A 17,828-nucleotide genomic window follows, 5' to 3' on the forward strand; every position below is an offset into this window, starting at 1 on the left:
ACTATCTTTTCAGCCTTCATCTTGCTAAATTTTTTTTTTTATTAAATCAAACTCTGTGGGTTTCATATTTCTCTACTTCCTTGGAGTCACTTCATTATGGGCTCATTTTGACTTTGGCCAAAAAAGATCAAATTTGATCTGGTTATAAATATTGATCATCACGAGGATCTTTGGTGATCATTATTATACCATTACATGATTTCCTACCCTAAGTCCATTTTATAGATGAATAAACTGAGACTCAGTGAGATTTTTTTTTAAAAAGACAGTTAATTAGGGGCAGGACTAAGGTTTGATACCAGAGTTCTAGGTATACAATAAGCCATCGATAATGGCATGGGCATATGCCCCACAGCCCTGACCCTCTCCATATGCTCTACTGTTTTCCCTAGACTCTCACTGAGCCCCAAAGTCCCATTTGAAGTCATGCAGATGTTTGAGTTTAAATGGTCTAAAACCGGTAGAATTACTCCCAAGGAGACAAGCTCTTGGAATTGCGCAGAATTTTTCTAAGAGTCCCAGAGCAGATGTATTCCTCTAGGTGTGCGCTGATTCACACCCACTGGTCTGAGGGTATCCCAGCTGAGTTGAAGCTGATTTGGCTTGTGGATTTGAGGATGGTCTGTGCTAAGGCCCAGGATCCCTAGGCTGGTTGACACTGCATGGTATCTAGACATGGCGTTGCAGCCACTTGCTCAGGGATGTCCCAGCATTCTAACTATGGTTAAAGCTGTTCTTGTCTTTCTCTGAAACCTGATGCTATTTTCAGAATATAACTTAAATTACCCATTCATGGAATCGGGAGTGCTTCTTGATCAACATAACGTCAAGAAAAAGTCTTTTAGGGCCATTTTGATTATATATTTCATAGTTATTTTCTCTTGCCTCCGTTCTCCATTTTCTGTAACTTTTTCTTTTAAATTTTATTGAATTTATTGGGGTGACATTGGTTCATAAAATTATATAGGTTTCAAGTGTACAGTTTATACTACGTCATCTGTATATTCCTTGTGTGTTCACCACTCAAAGTCTAGTCTTCTTCCATCACCATATATTTAACCCTCTTTAACCATTTTTCTCTTCCCCACTCCCTTTTCCCTCTGGTAATCACAATACTGTTGTCTTTGTCTTTGAGTTTTTGTTTGTTTATTTGTCTTGTTTGTTTGTTGCTTTCAGTTTTATATCCCACATATGAGTAAAATCATATGGTTCTTGATTTTTCCCAACTGACTTATTTCACTTAGCATGATATTCTTATTATCCAACCAAGTTGTTTAAAATGGCAGTATTTCATCTGTTCTTGTGGCTGAGTAGATACCCAGAGGAGGGATTGTTGGGGCATGTGGTAACTCTATTCTTATTTTTAAGGAACCTTCATATCATAATGGCTGTACCAATTTACATTCCCACCAGCAGTGTATGAGGGTTCCTTTTTCTCTACAATCTCTCAAACACTTGTTATAAGTCGTCTTGTTGATAATAGCCATTCTAACAGGTGAATTGCCTCTTGGCTTTTTGGCTAAGATCAAGTGTAGTATCTGTCCTTAACAATTAAATATCTCTTCTCAGCTTATCGTAAGAATAGGAAGGATACTCAAGAAGGATACAGCAAGGAGACACGTTTTCTCTCACTCCTATTCAACTCCCACTTTAATGCCTAATATATCAGTGTGATTTACAGTGACATTTCCCATTTAATCAGTAAAATCAATTCACATAAGATTTGATGTTTCATAACATCCACTGTGAAGATGCATTGATTTTCATAATTGAACCTGAAACATTGAGTGAGTCTTAGGAACATTAAAAGCATCTTTTATTTTTAATTCCTTCCTTTATTGGGAACATAAATACAGGTGATTATACAGGCACTAAGAAATTTATGAAAATATGTCTTCCAAATTGGAGCATGTTGTCTATGTAGAATAACTGAAGGAAATGTGGAACAACCTGTGATGTGCACGATTGTTATTTTATGCTTAGGGAAAAGCGATTCTCAAATGCACACATGTCTTTCTGAGGGGAGGGTACCTAGATGATTCAGACAAGAAGTAAGTACTAACTCTCTGAATTGCTATCCTTCTCCACAAGTATTGCTGATACGTGCACAAGGCTAAAACAGCTTTTTCTCTTGTTCTTATCTCCTGTTCACTGGGGAAGTTCAAGGCCTTTAAAAATGTAATATTTTTCTGCTTCCCCAGACTCTGTTTTATTTGCAGTGGATTAGAGGTGAGTTGTAGAGATCACACTGATACTTTTTTTTCCTGCTTTTTAAAATGTTGTGCCTGTTAGAAAAAGGTTATCTCACTTCATTGCCAGCAGTTAATATGGGATCATATTGTTTTCTTCTATTACAGAAATGTCCCCAAGGACTGAGAGAATACAAGTCCATAAAATAACCATCGGGCTACTGTCATGTTAAGCTTTGTGATTAATGTAAGAACATGGCATAAAGTAACATTTAAGTAATAGAAGAATTAACCACCGCCCATCTCTAAATTTGAAATATGTGGCATTTCTGTTCTTCTTATGTTTCCCATTCAATAGCTTCTAATCTGGGGTGTTTTCTCTCGAGCCCTCTGAGGTGGGGTTACTGGGAATGTAGACGTGTTCTGTTCTTTAGAAGGGCGTCTGTTTGTGTGACTGCAGAAGGGACATCCTGGAGAGACTCCAGGTTTAAAGTGGGAGGAAATGAGGCAGCTAGGGCTTCCTTTACGTAAAGTCAGACTGTTAGGAAGTCTATGCAGTTCTCCACGGGAATGGTCCTTGAACCAAGTTTGGTAAGAGAGGAAGATTGGTTTAAAACAGTTAAACTAGGTGCTTGTTAAATGCAGATTCCACACCCCACACTAAGACTTTGCAGAGTCCCCCGCCTGAAAATTAGCATTTTCCCTGAGCACCCCCAGTGGCTCTGAAGAACATTACAATTTGAGAATCAAGGCTAAGCCTTCTGAAAAGGAGGGCCCGAGAGGACATCCACCCTGCTGTCTACTTACTCATCTTCTCATCTCTCTAAGTCCTAATGTTCAGAATAAATTGGGCTTCTTGCTATGATAATCTCTTTATTTCCAGGAGTAGCCTTTCTCTTGTTTTTATTCATTCTGGAGAATAGGATTAAAAATTGTCACACATGACAAAATGTTGTCCCACCTACTGAGTAGTCAGAGGACTTTTCTTTAGGACTAATTGTCAGAGAATGGATGTCATGGCAATGCCAATTATAGTTATCAGGGTGAAGGTTCAGTTCTTGGGTTAAGCTTAAATTGCCCCACCATCTATGGTCTGGGCCCTGTTGGGGTGTTTATGAGGCCTGGGTTACAACTTATATTTATGGAATTTACAATGTCATCTGCCGGCAAGGCTATCGCTAGGTGGTGTCACAGGAGTTAATACCGGGTTCTGCTACTGAATAGACACTTCATTTCATCTCTCTGAGGTTCCATCTGTAAATCTGAGGAAAGTAACACCTATTTCCAGAATTGTGAGGATTTGCAAATGTAGATAAATTACCTTACACTGTGCCTGGTACAAAAAAATGTGCTCAATACTTGTAGCAATTTCTTTAGTTATTATAGTGGAGGAGAAATTATTGAAAATGGAGGTGAGGTTACCACTGATATGAATTGAAACAATCCAGTTTGAGGTACTTTTGGAAAAATTTGGTTTTCCCTGTAAATGATTCAGTTTTTCTGTGCCCTGGCATCCACGAGAGTGACCCTTGATGACCTTGGAATGAACTTGACCGTGGGACGTTTGGAGAGAGACAGGATTGGGATGGATGGGTGATGTTGGGATGCAGTGAGGGCTGAGATGAGAGCCACTCAGGCCAGTGGTTCCTAGTAGCCCAGGTTTTTCTCAGGGCACCATCTGACACCCTGCCCGGACTCCACGTGGCCTCATGTGGGTCCTTATTGTCAAGCTCACAGCCACACACTTTCTCTACTGAAAGTGAGACTCTGTCATAATGAGAAAGTGAGACCGTTGCTTTACCTATTGGTTAAACACACCTTTGTTTATAAATAGCTGGTTATAAGTCAAAGACACATCAGGCAGTGTTTATATATATTCTGGTGTAGCTATTTATAGACAAATAAGACTTTGAACTTTAAAAATGGTATATGTGGTGTGTGTTCAGCTTAGGTCTTAGTTTTACTTTTTTCAGTAAGGTGACTTACAGATTCGAGGACCAAGTCCCCTGGTCAGTGACTCCAGACGTGGTGACATTTTTCTGACCCATGAAATAAAGGCTTTCTCCTTGGATTCAGCTCAGCAGTTTGGAGCTGTTCTGTATTCTATATCGTGCGTGTTTCTGAACACTTTAAAGTGGGTTGATATCCTCAACTGTGGACTAAGAGGAAGTCTGCAGATGGCATCAAGGGACTGGGGAGAAGTTCAGAATAGGGAAGCACTGAAGGTTGTTGTCAATGAATTAAAAATTTGAAATTCAGCCGGGGTAGGGAGTGGAAGAGCTTAATGGACAGAGCCCGAGCTTAGGGTGACCATGTGTTTGTGTGTCCCCAGCACTTACTTGTGATGGGGCTTTAGGGAAATGAGGTCACTTCTCAGTTTTCTCATCTGTAAAATGTGAGTAATAAAACCTATCCCTTAGAGTGGTTTTCCAGATAAATTATGTATTTATTACTGGTCATGATGCCTAGATATGGTAGGCACTCAATAAATTATAGCTGCTGTTATTAGTTATAAGACTATTTAATATTTGATCAGTAAATGCTATGTAGGTCTGCCAGGTTGGAAAAAGTGTGAGTGTGAAATCCCAGGCCGACTCCCCAGGGAGGAACTGGTGGTTATGGAAGTGGCTGTGGACTAATGCATCTTTCTCTCTGCCTGGTCCTGTAGGATGTGGACAGGTGGTCCTTTGATGTCTTTTCTCTCAATGAAGCCAGCGGGACCATGCACTGAAATTCATTTTCTATGAATTACTCACACGCTACGATCTGATCAGCCGTTTCAAGGTCAGTGCCTAATGGAAAAAACAACAACCACACATTTACCTATCCTTGCATGATTTGGGGGCTGAGGCCAAGAGAATCCTTTTAATACAGACCCCAAACTTCTCAGGGTGACTTGGTGACGCAACGTCTGGACAGTCGCTGCCACGGACTCCTCCGTGGTGGGAACTTTTCATTACTCCCCTGCCTGGCGGGGCTCCTTGGCCAGGGAGAGGCTGGAGTCACACGTTTTGATCCCAGCCTTCCTGGGAAGTACCACCCGAAGCTTGCACTAGCAGAACTCCCCGTGGCTCTGCTCACTGGTCTCATTTCAGCCTGATTTCATGTAAATTCTCCTCCATCAGCGGGGAGACACTGATGGAGACAGAATGCAGGACGGCTGCCTCTGCAGACTTTTTTTTCCCATCACTTGACTCAAATGCAGACAAATACCCTCACTAATCATCTTGACAGGTCATTGGTATAGCCCGGCCATTCATGCTCCCAATGAATTCTTCCGCCTTAAGTGCAGAGCATGAATCGTTTCCAGTGTGCAATCCCTTCAGCCTCTCACTCGCAGAGTCTGGAGGTCGGGCCGGGTTCTCCAGGCAACCTGCGAATTCATCGGCTGACATCTGTCGTATTATGTTTCTCAGACGTCCCTCATTCTAGGGATGAGCCTCTAGAAAATGCAGGCCTTTTTCTCTGAAAAATATTGACTTCTCTGGACAGCACGGTGCCTTGGCACTTTCTAAAGGACTGTGTATTTCTTACATGGCCAGAAATATTTGATGGCAGTGGTCCTTAATTTATTTTGCACCAGAAACCTGTTTGAAAACCCGGTGAATGCCTGAGACACTGTCCGAAGAGCAAAGCTCCATGAATTTCAGGGGCCACAGACTGCTCATGAATAGCCCCAAGCATCTAGGTTTCTGGGGACTTCCTTTTCAAAAATGAAAATTGATCTTTGACATCTGCAAGGCATGTTTAAATTTTTAAAGCCGAAGCGTGGAAGACTGGGCTCCAGAAAGAACATGTTATGGGCTCTCGCAAAGCATCCCAGTAGAATTGTTCTCATTTTTTCTTCCTGATGTGATGTGTAGTCTCCAGGAACATGCACTCTTTCCTTTTCCTCCAGTCCTGAACTTGATAATTTACCCCAAACCAAGGTATTGATCCCGAAAACGACACAATGACTGTCATCAGGGTGCCCTTATTTTCTACATTTTGCAGTTGTCCTTCACTTTCTGCCACATAGAAAAAGAAGGGATGTATTTATACATATTTGAGACAGAAAAGCAACTAGGCTAATTGGAAATATTATTCCACATTGCAAGGCACCTATAATAAATTGTCAAGTAACAGACATAAGGACACAGGTTGTTTCTGTTTCCATATATAACAGACGATGTCTTTTTTTTTAACGTGTCCTTACATACAATCACTTTCCCTAAAGGGCACAGTTTTCTGGAGGTGACAGCTTATATTTGTTTTGCAATCATTTCATGACCTAAGATCTCGGTGTACTTTATGTTTTGTCATAAATAAACGAGATGCACTGCATAGTACGCGCTCATTTATTTCTCGAGAAATAAAAGACCCAAACCTTTGCTTGAGGAATAAATGAACATATACCCTTCTTCCCTACATGTTTTTGAGCTGATCCTGTGTAATGTTTTTTTCCTCACTTAAAGCTACTAAACCACTAGCCCATTAAACTTACTACTCTTTTTCAGATCCCCATTTCAGCACTCGTCTCATTTGTGGAGGCCCTGGAAGTGGGATACAGCAAGCATAAAAATCCTTACCACAATTTAGTGCATGCTGCGGACGTCACACAGACGGTGCACTACCTCCTCTATAAGACAGGCGTCGCTGTGAGTACAGATGGGAACTCTAGGATTACACAAACAGCCAGGTCTCTATGGTTGCTCTCTATGGTTGCTCTCTATGCCCTTTTACTTTGAAATCTTCTTCAGAGATAGACATTCTGTGGGTATGGTTATTCATTAGCCCATAAACCCAGTACACATTTATTATCTTTTCAGCAAGGCCATGTTGAATGACTTGGTCTAATTTCTCACTGAATTAAAAATGGGATACAGTGGGAGGAGTGTGGGCTTTAGAGCTAGATATAGTTGGATAGAAATCCTTGTTTAATTACTTATTAGACTGTGACCTATGATGAATTGCTTGAATCTCTGAGTCAGGATTTCCTCATTTCTAAAATGGTGAAAAATACTCTATCTTGTAGAAATGCTGTGACAGTTCGGAATAAAGTATCAGAAATATGATGTGAAGATGTACTTTGGACTTATCTATTCAACATATATTTAGTTAGTTCCTACTGTGTATGCACTCTGGAGATATAAAGGTGAATTATACACAGATTTTTATTTTGGCCCTCAAGAAAAACTCCCAAGCGTTTATGCTAATGCAAGTTATCATTAACGTAAATGTTATATCGTAGCAGCCAATAATCGTGACGTACTGCATAATGTTCTTAATTGCGCTTATTTGCCATTGAATTTTTATGATCAATTCAGGCCATATTCAGAATAATTCCTAAATATAGAAACTGCTTTCCACCCACTCTCTCTCCGAAATGCAGCTCAAAACAAACTTTCACTGCAAGCTTACAAAAGTAGTGGGAAGCAATCTGATGAATGGAGAGCACATTGCCACTCTAACCTTTCATTACAAACCAAGAGGAGGGAAATGCTTTAAACCATTCCAGTTTTATAAAGTGTGGGACACATAGGGAACCAAAACATCCCATTGACAAAGCGATGCCTGGGTCTCGACATCAACTCAGTGTGATCTGTGTAAATCACTCATTACTGCTTAGCTCACATGCCTGGCAGACACTTGATCCTTTCAGATTTATTTTGCTCACTTCTAAAGGACAACCCTTGAACAGAATTGGATTGAAGAGTTTCTGATTGCATAGACAGGAATCAGACCCCAGGCTCCAGTCAGCTTTTGATTTAGGTCAAAAGAGTCCAAACTCCAAAGCAACCCCTTGGCCCCTTTCGTTGCATTTGTCGGCCAAGGTGCCATTAATTTTCTTTTGCTTATTTTTTAAGAGGAGAGAAGCTGTGCATCTTGTTCTTTTGATCATAGATGATGTCATCATATTCGTAAGGGAAAGGTCAAGACTTCTAAATGGCATCCTAGTTAAAGAGTGCCAAGTAATTTTATTAGTCTTTATGGTCAGCAGAATTTTGGCCCCCATGACCTTTGACTTCTTATGAGTTGTCACACTTGTTAGTATGTTTCATTAGATGGCAGAGGGGACTTTGGAGGTACAATGAAGGTTATTAATCCTTAAAAGTAAACAGGGGTGGCAGAAGAGTGTGCTAGCTGGAAGAGGGAGAGAGCCAATGGAAAGCGTGAGAAGGAAATGAATTGCCAATGCCTTGAATGCCCCTGGAGGCAGACTTTCCCACAGAGCTTCAGAAAGGAATGCAGGCCCCCTAACACCTTCATTTCAGCCACGTGGGCTCTCGACCAGAACATCCAGCCAGCCGCACTCTGCCGACCTCTCACCTATTTTGACAATTTTTTAGTGACTGTCTATCGCATTGAGCTTAGGTTCTATGGATATAGCTCTATTTCTGAGTTCATATTTTACTGGCTTGTGTCATATTTAATTACATAATTATTATAACAGTGCAATTGGTCAAAACAGCGTTTGGAATAAGCCACACTGAAACTGATAAGCATCAATTCAATTAGTAACGAAAGTGAGCTGAGGGTACCAAAGGCAGCTCGCAGTGGTGGGTATTCAGTCATGTGGACATTGGTTGGTATGGTTTACAGAAAGGGTGGGAAATATCAATGAACCCATAGAGTCTCTGAGATGGAAGTCACTAAGGGAGCTTCAAATGCTTCTCGAACTCTGCCCTGCATCAGAACTATCTGGGTGGCTTGTGAAACACAGGTGATGCTAACTCTGCTGGTCTAGGGAACACACTTTGAAGACCACTGAACTACAGCCAGTTTTGGTGGAGTGGATGGGACAAGTCTCTTCAAACTTTAGCACGCATAAAGTGGGAGGCCAGGCATTACCTTTCCATCTGTCTCTCTACCTGTCCACCTTCGAGTGGGCAGACATTAGGTGTTCTGTTACACTTACAGCTTGGTATCATATTGAAATTTTTAATTTTTTTCTGCATCTACTTTGGAACTTTGGAATTTGATAGAGAATGTGATGAGGGCTTTGAATGTCTGCATGTTCATTGTTTTCTGCCTCCTGCACACCCCCCTCCTGGGGATCAAGTCCACAACCTGGGCATGTGCCCTGACTTGAAATAGAACTGGTGACCTTTTGGTGCATGGGATGACACTCAACCAACTGAGCCACACCGGCCAGGGCAGGCATGCTGTTTTCAAATCACATGTCCCCTCATCTCTTTACAGAAGAAAAACACCATTTCTGTCTTTCCAAAAACATGTGTCTGGCAAGAGCTGACCAGCTGCAGGGTGGAAAGACAGTAATGTGGGTGTGTTGTCAGTAAGCTGAAGTCAGAGGCACATTATCTGATTGCTCTGTAATCTCCCTTTCAGAACTGGCTGACGGAGCTGGAGATTTTTGCTATCATCTTCTCAGCTGCCATCCATGACTACGAGCACACGGGAACCACCAACAACTTCCACATCCAGACCCGGTGAGGACGTTGAAATATGTGCAGGAGAGGCAAGAGGGGCCAGGGAGAGGGTTTTTAAGCCAGCAAGGAATCAGTCACCTTTCTTTTATATGGTTGCTCTATTTTGAGTTTCTGGAAAAATGAATTTAAAAAAATTTAAAATATATTTTTATTGATTTCAGAGAGGAAAAAGGAGAGAGAGAGATGGAAATACCAATAATGAGAGAGAATCACTGATTGGCTGCTTCCTGCACCCCCCATATTGGGGATTGAGCCTACAACCTAGGCATGTGCCCTGATGGGGAATTGAACCATGACCTCCTGGTTCATAGGTCGATGCTAACCACTGAGCCACACCCACTGGCTGGGCTGGAAAAATGAATTTTAAACAAGAGACCAGCTGGGTGAGTTTCGATCAAGACTTAGAGTGTAAAGTCATCTCCTAATTCTCGTATTTTATTCACATCTAATATGCATCTCTCTTCTAATGCTAGCTCCTTGTTACCTATTTTTAATAGGAGCTGGAGCAATGTGCAGAAAGGCACAGATGCCATGTGGACTAAATCAGTGGGGACGGGCAAGGACTAGAGTGTCTTTGTTGACGTGAACGATAACTGAGCCTTCTCACCCTCTAATCTCTGGGATTCTGGTGGTGCTCATCCCAGTCTCCCTAATTCCATCTCTGCTCTGCTCAGCGGCATAGGCGTGGGGAGCTAGGACCACCAAGTTGCCCATGTGAATGTCTCATGCAGGCCATTCACCATGGGCAACTTCTGCACCCTCCCTAACAAAGCTCTGCGGGGATATTAAATACGGGTCTAAGTGCCCGACACTGAACCTGTAGACTGACACAGACATCACTAATCAATTTGGGTATTTTTTTCTTACTAGCTACGGACTTATCCTTTGTAGTCCTCTCAGTACAGAATCCCAGGCAGCTGGACCATCAATTGTCATTAGCATTTAGAATGAAACCTTATTTGCCCTCTCCTGGACTCAGAACTTACCTTCTCTTAAGACAAAGATGCAGAAATAGAGAGAATCTGACACTAGGGTTAACTGGGCCTTGATATAGGAATCGAAAGAAGCGAGGCCCTAGCTGGTTTGGCTCAGTGAATAGAGGGTTGGCCCTCGGACTGAAGGGTCCTGGGTTGAATTCCGGTCAAGGGCACATATCTTGTTTGCAGGCTCTATCCCTGGCCCTGGTTGGGGCTCATGTGGGAGGCAACCAATCAATGTGTCTCTCTCAGATCGATGTTTCTCTCTCTTCTGTCTCTTCCCTCCCCCACACTCCCTAAAAAAAAAATCAATGGAAAAATATCCTCAAGCAAGGATTAACAACAGCAAAAAAGAAGCTAGAATTTGGGGAAAGGTGACAAGACAAAGAGAAAAAAGACGGGGGAGGGGCGAGTTTAACACCAATAAATACCTGCTGATTTCACTGAACGAGCAGGTGCACAGTTCAGATCGGTTTGTGTCCATAAATCCATCCACATGTATTTAATGAACCCGACACTTAATTGTGGGGCACACAAAGGACAGCAGTATCCTCCGATCTGTGTTCAATAGAACGGAAGCGGACAAAAGGACTTAAGCCGTTCGCTTCATTTTCTGCCTCCTTCCTCCTCATGTAGAGCAGTCTCAGCTGCTGCGAAACAGTCTTCATGGTCCCGTTGCAAGGTCTTTAAACACAGGGAATTCCACAGAGCAGTTTAATGGAAACTTTGCTCTGAGGACAGAGAGTAGCACCTGCCAAAGGGAGAGAGGTGGATGGAAGAACCGTACCTGGATCATGGCTGGAGGCCAATGTCAAAATGCGTTACAACGCAGAGGGAGATTAATTTCAGGAGTCGGGAAATAGCTTAATGTCATAAAACACACATCAGTTAGTGCCTTCCTTACCTAGCAGGCACCAGATCAGATGGCTCACCTCAGGATTTGCATGTTTTGTGCTGTATCTTCATAGGAGTGGGAAAACTCCAGTGGGCTCAGTTAAGCGTGGTTTGGAGTGAAGTGTGGACATTGGCCTTCTCTAACAGAACTTTATTAAAAGCATCCCAGCCTGTGTGCCCCCTGTTCTGAAAACCAAGTCTGTGACCAGGTCCTTTGTCCTTGGATGGTATGTTAGGTCTAACACTTTAAAGGTGTGCTGGGTATATTTCAAAGTTTGGCTAATGACAGGTGGAAGTTATCTTGGGGGACAATGGCCCTACTGTCAGAGATCTTGCCTTCATCCCAACCCTGACTCTTAGCCACTTTGGGGCTCTGTGGAGTCACTTTACATCTCTGGGACTCAGCTTCCTTGATGAGAAACCAATAGGCTGTAATAATCTCAGATTTCATTAAATTAAGGATATAGAAATAGTATACAGCTCTGTGTTTGCTGTCATTCAATTGTGGAATGGTCTTTGAAAAAGTGACTAACAGTTGTCATATAATCCTTATATTCTTCACTCTGTTTTCTATGTATGGCTTCTGCATTGTAACATTTAAGATCAGCCCTGGCTGGTTTGACTCAGTGGATAGAGCATGGGCCCACGGACCGAAGGGTCCCAGGTTCGATTCCGGTCAAGGACATGTACCTCAGTTGCAGGTTCGATCTCTTGCCCCTGTTGGGGCATGTGCAGGAGGCAACCAGTCGATGTGTCTCTCTCACATCAATGTTTCTCTCTCTCTCTTTCCCCCTCCATCCACTCTCTAAAAATCAATGGAAAAATATACTCTGGTGAGGATTAACAAAAAATAAGCAATTTTAAGATAAAGCTACTACCAGAGGAACTTGCAAGCTGTACCTGCCAGGTGGTATGTGTTCAGAGAATTGGAGATAAAATAAATTCTTTTAATTAATAAAAACATTAAAGTTGTTCTAGAAAATATAAGGAAGTTTGACTTGACCCACATTTAAAAAAATTATCTTTGCTGCCACCAGCAAAAATCATGGAGGTCTGCTTATGAACAGTTTTCAGAGAGTTCTCAGATTGGGTGGCACCTATTTTACATCCACATATTGACATTAAAATACCCTATGTATATCAATTGATCATTTACAGTGTTAGTTTTAGCTTTTTTTGTTGACATAAATGGCATCGGGACGAAGGTAATTGCTAAACACAGGGAAAAGAGATGGTGTATTCTAGCTTGAAAGAGTTAACCTGAAAAGTCTCAACTGTTTAACGTACCGGATTATTTTTTGGCTTTCTGTTCAGGTCCGACCCAGCTATTCTGTACAACGACAAGTCTGTATTGGAAAATCATCACTTAAGTGCAGTTTATCGCCTTCTGCAAGAGGATGAGGAAATGAATATTTTGATCAACCTCTCCAAGGATGACTGGAGGTAAGGATGAGACGGGGAGGCCAGGAAAGGAACGGTGAGGAGAGATGTACTAGTATGCTGCTTTGAAGAGATTCATTAACCCAAAGATAACTTACACTTAGTCTCCTGTTTCTTTGTAGAAAAGCAAGTTTAATATCTGATAGATTTGTTTGGATACATAAGTGCATTTGACCTTTTAGGATCTTTGTAGATGAACATGTTACCATTTATTTACTGCATTTCAAAGTGGAATAACATGGCATTCCACTTTCAGCAGACCGGATAATCTGCTAATAAGCCAGTCCTCCTGCACACAACGGCTATAAACTATGATCAAATACAAACAAACAAACATAACCCCACTGACTTGAGAGTGCACAAACTTAGGAACGTTTTGAAGGGGTATCAATATCTGGAGACTGTGACAGGATGAAGTGAATGTGACATTTTTGTGACTTCACTCTGAAGACAGTCTGTGTCAAGGCAACAGCACTAGTTGGCTAAAACCATATTTATACAAAGACCTTTACTGCGTTTCTGGCTAGAGAGACTAGGGTAGGAACAACTAGAGCTGCTATCTAGTGAGTTAAAACCCCAGAAAAGAGAGAGCCAAAAAATAAGGGGAAACTCAAATTCTGTGACCATCTAAATGGCATGCAAAGAACAGGAAAATGTGACTTATTTGCAGGGGAAAAGACAATCAATAGATGCAGTCTCTCAGATGAACTATTGTTGGAATGATCAGAGTAGGACTTTTAAAGCAGTTCTTATATTTATGCTGTGAGGTAAAGGGAAATATGCTTGTAATAAAGTACAGTAAAATTTAACCAGTGGAATGAAAAAATAAACCAGAGCAAACACATTTTAGAACTGACAAATTAAATATTTAAATTGAAAAATTACTATACTCACTTAGTAGCAAGTTGGAGAAGACAGAGGAAAGAATCAGTGAACTTGAAAACATCAATCAATATTATCCAGTTTGAAGATTAGGAGACAGGAGTAGCTTAGGGACCTGTGAGACAGTTTCAGGCTCAAGTTAGATTACAGATGTCCCAACTAATTAACAGATTTGGATGGGAAGTGGCAAAAAATAAACTAATTTTTACTTTCCATTTTTGACTTTCACCTTTTTTTCCTCCATGGGGTGTCCCTGAAAGGGAATTTCGGACCTTGGTAATTGAGATGGTGATGGCCACGGATATGTCCTGTCATTTCCAACAGATCAAGGCGATGAAAACTGCTCTGCAGCAGCCGGAAGCGTGAGTGTGTCTGTGTCACTTGTGTTTTTTATAGGTGTTTGAGCTGGAACTGGCCCATGTCGTTGCTTCTTTAAAGTGTACCTCCTTCAGAGAACTTTGTCGAAAAGTCTCATAGTAACTGGGGATGTTCGGAGGAAAAAGCATGAGAATTGCATATATCACAGATTCTCATCAGGGTTGAACTATAGAAAAGGGGCCATAATAATTTGTCCCAGTTAGAATTGAAAATATTTTCCTGCAGGAAACCAAATTATCAAAGATCTACTCAATGCAGAGGTGACACACACAAGTCAGTGAGTGACTCTTGGAGTTTTGTCTTTTTGAATGAGCCAGTCATTGCAGAAATCATTTTGAGTCCGTTTTTGAAGTGTCCAGCTCAACACACACGGAGACCTAGCTGGTGGATATTCCAGTTGTAGGATGATGCGATGCTTTCCCCTCAGTTCAGCCGAAGTGGGGCTTGACACAAGAGAACGGGAGAGATTAAAAAATTAATGCTTTTTAAAGAAACTCTTATTAAGGTTCTGAGAGCTTGATCAGCATGTGCTTGGTTCCTTTGGGTTTACAGGATTGAAAAGCCGAAAGCATTATCCCTGATGCTGCACACGGCAGACATTAGCCACCCTGCGAAGGCGTGGGAGCTCCATCATCGCTGGACGATGTCACTGCTGGAGGAATTCTTCAGACAGGTACCTTGTGCTACCCCTCAGGGCTTGCATCACCGGATAGTTTCTGAATTTCAAATTTCAGCAATGCTATGAGATCACAGTAATTTTCTTGAGGAGGCAGAGTTTGCAGATTTTTTTTTTTTGCCTCCTGGTCATGTGATATTTGAATCTTACTTATATTCTGACTCTCAAAACATTATGGTATTTCTGTCCTATCCATTTCTACTTGAAAAGAGAAAAAGCAGTTTCTTGTGGCAGTGTTTTGTAAAAATGTCATCAGAGGAGCCCTTTGGTTTATGTATTTTTCTAATGGGTCGACCAAATGTTGACCAGTTTGGCATTCTCCTGTGGGATTAAGATGTTAATCTTTTACTGTTATAATTGGTTGGGTTGTTTCTTTTGAGCTGGCAAACCACATTGTCAAATTCCAAAGCCCGGTGTGGTAATTTGGGGTCAGGAAATCACTAGAAGCCACTGTTTAAATTATATTTATGGGTGTACATTGCTTTAAAAAATGTTTTTAAAGGTGCACAAAAGTAGAAGGATAGAAAGGAAAATAAATGTGTTGTACTGAGATTGATGTCTTCTCGCCTGGCCAGCGTGGCTCAGTGGTTGAGTGTCAACCTATGAACCAGTAGGTCACAGTTCGATTCCCAGTCGGGGCACATGCCCGGATTGTGGGCTCAATCCCTAATGTGGGGTGTGCAGGAGGCAGCCGATCAATGATTCTCTCTCATCATTGATGTTTCTATCTCTCTCTTCCTTCCTCTCTGAAATCAGTAAAAAATATTTTTTTAAAAAAGACTGATATCTTCTCAAGAAGAGTTGCCATTAAAACAAACATCTGCTTTGAGATGTGAGGTCCTGAGGTTGAAGGTGTTGATGTGAGAAACGTTCAGATCTCTAAGTCAAACTGACAACCATTGCCAAGAGCAAAATCTCCAATGCTCTGGAGAATGGCAGTTTTGCAGTTTCCTTTATACACTTGGAATTAAGAAGGGAATGTAAGGAAGGTTACATGAAGGTGGGAGAAAGCAAGGCGAGGATTGGAATTACAGGATAGTTAACAAGGTTATGTGCTCTCTTGAGGGTGGTTATGCTTCTGAGGAGTGTGAAAAGAGGTGTTAACCTAGATGCACAGAAACAATGGACAGGGCTTGCTTCAGGCAAAGATAAACCTTTTGCTAAAGAAGTTACATGCCTGGGGTGTGACTGTCCACCATGACCTGTCCAGTTAGGAATTTATGATCAGATCACCTTGTGAGGTCACTCTCAGTTAGATTTATTATAGTACCCATTCTTTTTTTCACAAAGGCAGTATGTCATGTAGATTGTGGGAACTAAATTAGAGTTAATTCAAGTTAATGCTGTTAATTTAGTTAATTCTTACCAATTCAAGAAGGGAGATTCACATCATAGATTCAGAGGCAGCTGATATTCCACAAAATATTACTTAACACTGGTCTCAACTTTGTCTCCTAAAGTAACAAGAGATATGCTCTTTTACTGGTTACTCAGATGTTTGGAAGGGAATTACTCTTATTCTTATGCTTCTAGTTTAAATGGAGAAATTGTAGAAGGCATCTAAGGGTTGTTCTTCTTCTGAACTTGTGCACAATATCTGGAAATGAAGTGGGACTAGAGCTAACAGCATATTAAAGTCCAGAAGGCCTTTTATTGGAGTTTTTTTTTATTCCAACTGGTTTGTGGCCTGGGACTAACCAAATTATTCCTCTAGTTCTCAATGGTCTTATTTGTGATTTGGGTTTCTTGTTTTGGGGGGGGTAGGAGGAGTTGGTGGAACTTAAAGGAAGGTTAGACTAGATGTTTTCTTAGGGTCCTTCCAGCATTAAATGTTCTACATTTTCTTCATTTTGTCTATGGTGCATATCAACCCATACGCATCCACCCCTAAATTGTTATATGGATACAGTGGCAGGTACCTCATTCAGCATATGGCTGTTTCCTCTTGCAGTCACTGCTTGGCCTCACAGAATAGTTCTCAAGGAGAACCTGATGGCATGGGAGGAACTAGAAAAGTACAGGTGTGGCTCTGTTGCATATACGAGAATGACTCTGCAAATTCATCCTTAATCGAGGGCTAATTTTGAGCTATTTTTCCAGAAGCTATTTTTCTAATATGAGTGAGAATATTTTCTCCAAACATCCACTTCCCTTATCATATGCTTTCTTTGATGCTGCTTTTGCAATACACCCCTATAGCTAATAGTATTTGATCTGCAGCCAAAGTTAGATCATAGCTAACTCATATAAGTTTGAGGTATTGATTTCTTTTTTTAATTGTGAGAGAGTGAATATGAGAAATTACTTACATATTTGAAAATTTTTACCCATAAAGGAAACCTTGTTTGCATATACATATGCTTGAATTGAATGAAAATTTGCTAGAGGCAATGTGAAAAGAGCCATATTGAATTTCTTGCCTATTGGGAATGGAATGTTAGCTCACGGCACCAGAATGGTTTTTTAGTAATTATGATTCAGTAAATTATTTTTATTGATTTAATATTTTAACCTAGATGTCATAAGCCATTGTAAGTAACCCACATAAGAGAAGTGTTGCCTTACTCTTAGCTGTAGATTTTAAATTGGACAGTTCAAATGGGAACTCTCAACAGGACCTTAGAATCCTTGAAAAAATTACATTTGGAAGTTGAGTTATATTTCAAAATAAGGGCATAGCCTCAGTATTGATACTAGACCTTTTAGGCTTTGCTAAAGAATAAGTTACATCTTTAGTTTTTTTTCTTTTAATATATTTTTATTGATTTCAGAGAGGAAGGGACAGGGAAAGAGAGATAGAAACATCAATGATGAAAGAGAATCATTGATCGGCCGCCTCCTGCACGCCCCACCTACACTGGGGATTGAGCCCACAACTCAGGCATGTGCCCTGACCGGGAATCAAACTGTGATCTCCTGGTTCATAGGTCGATGCTCAACCACTGAGCCATGCTGGCTGGGC

At 41.1% G+C, this 17,828-nt stretch overlaps 1 protein-coding gene and 1 pseudogene across 1 annotated transcript in view; both read left to right on the forward strand.

Moving 5' to 3' along the window:
- PDE1C (phosphodiesterase 1C) overlaps positions 1-17,828 on the forward strand; it is a 277,067-nt gene that overhangs the window by 202,843 nt on the left and 56,396 nt on the right. Inside the window, 7 exon segments of the mRNA XM_023753820.1 lie at positions 4,858-4,903; positions 4,906-4,973; positions 6,686-6,826; positions 9,519-9,619; positions 12,805-12,933; positions 14,073-14,174; positions 14,743-14,863. Of these exon segments, the coding sequence (XP_023609588.1) occupies positions 4,858-4,903; positions 4,906-4,973; positions 6,686-6,826; positions 9,519-9,619; positions 12,805-12,933; positions 14,073-14,174; positions 14,743-14,863 (708 nt within the window).
- Positions 1,500-1,625, forward strand: LOC111826067 (annotated as a pseudogene).

This window comes from Myotis lucifugus, unplaced genomic scaffold (genome assembly GCF_000147115.1).
Source record: "Myotis lucifugus unplaced genomic scaffold, Myoluc2.0 scaffold_52, whole genome shotgun sequence".
In the NCBI taxonomy this organism is placed as follows: Eukaryota; Metazoa; Chordata; class Mammalia; order Chiroptera; family Vespertilionidae; genus Myotis; species Myotis lucifugus.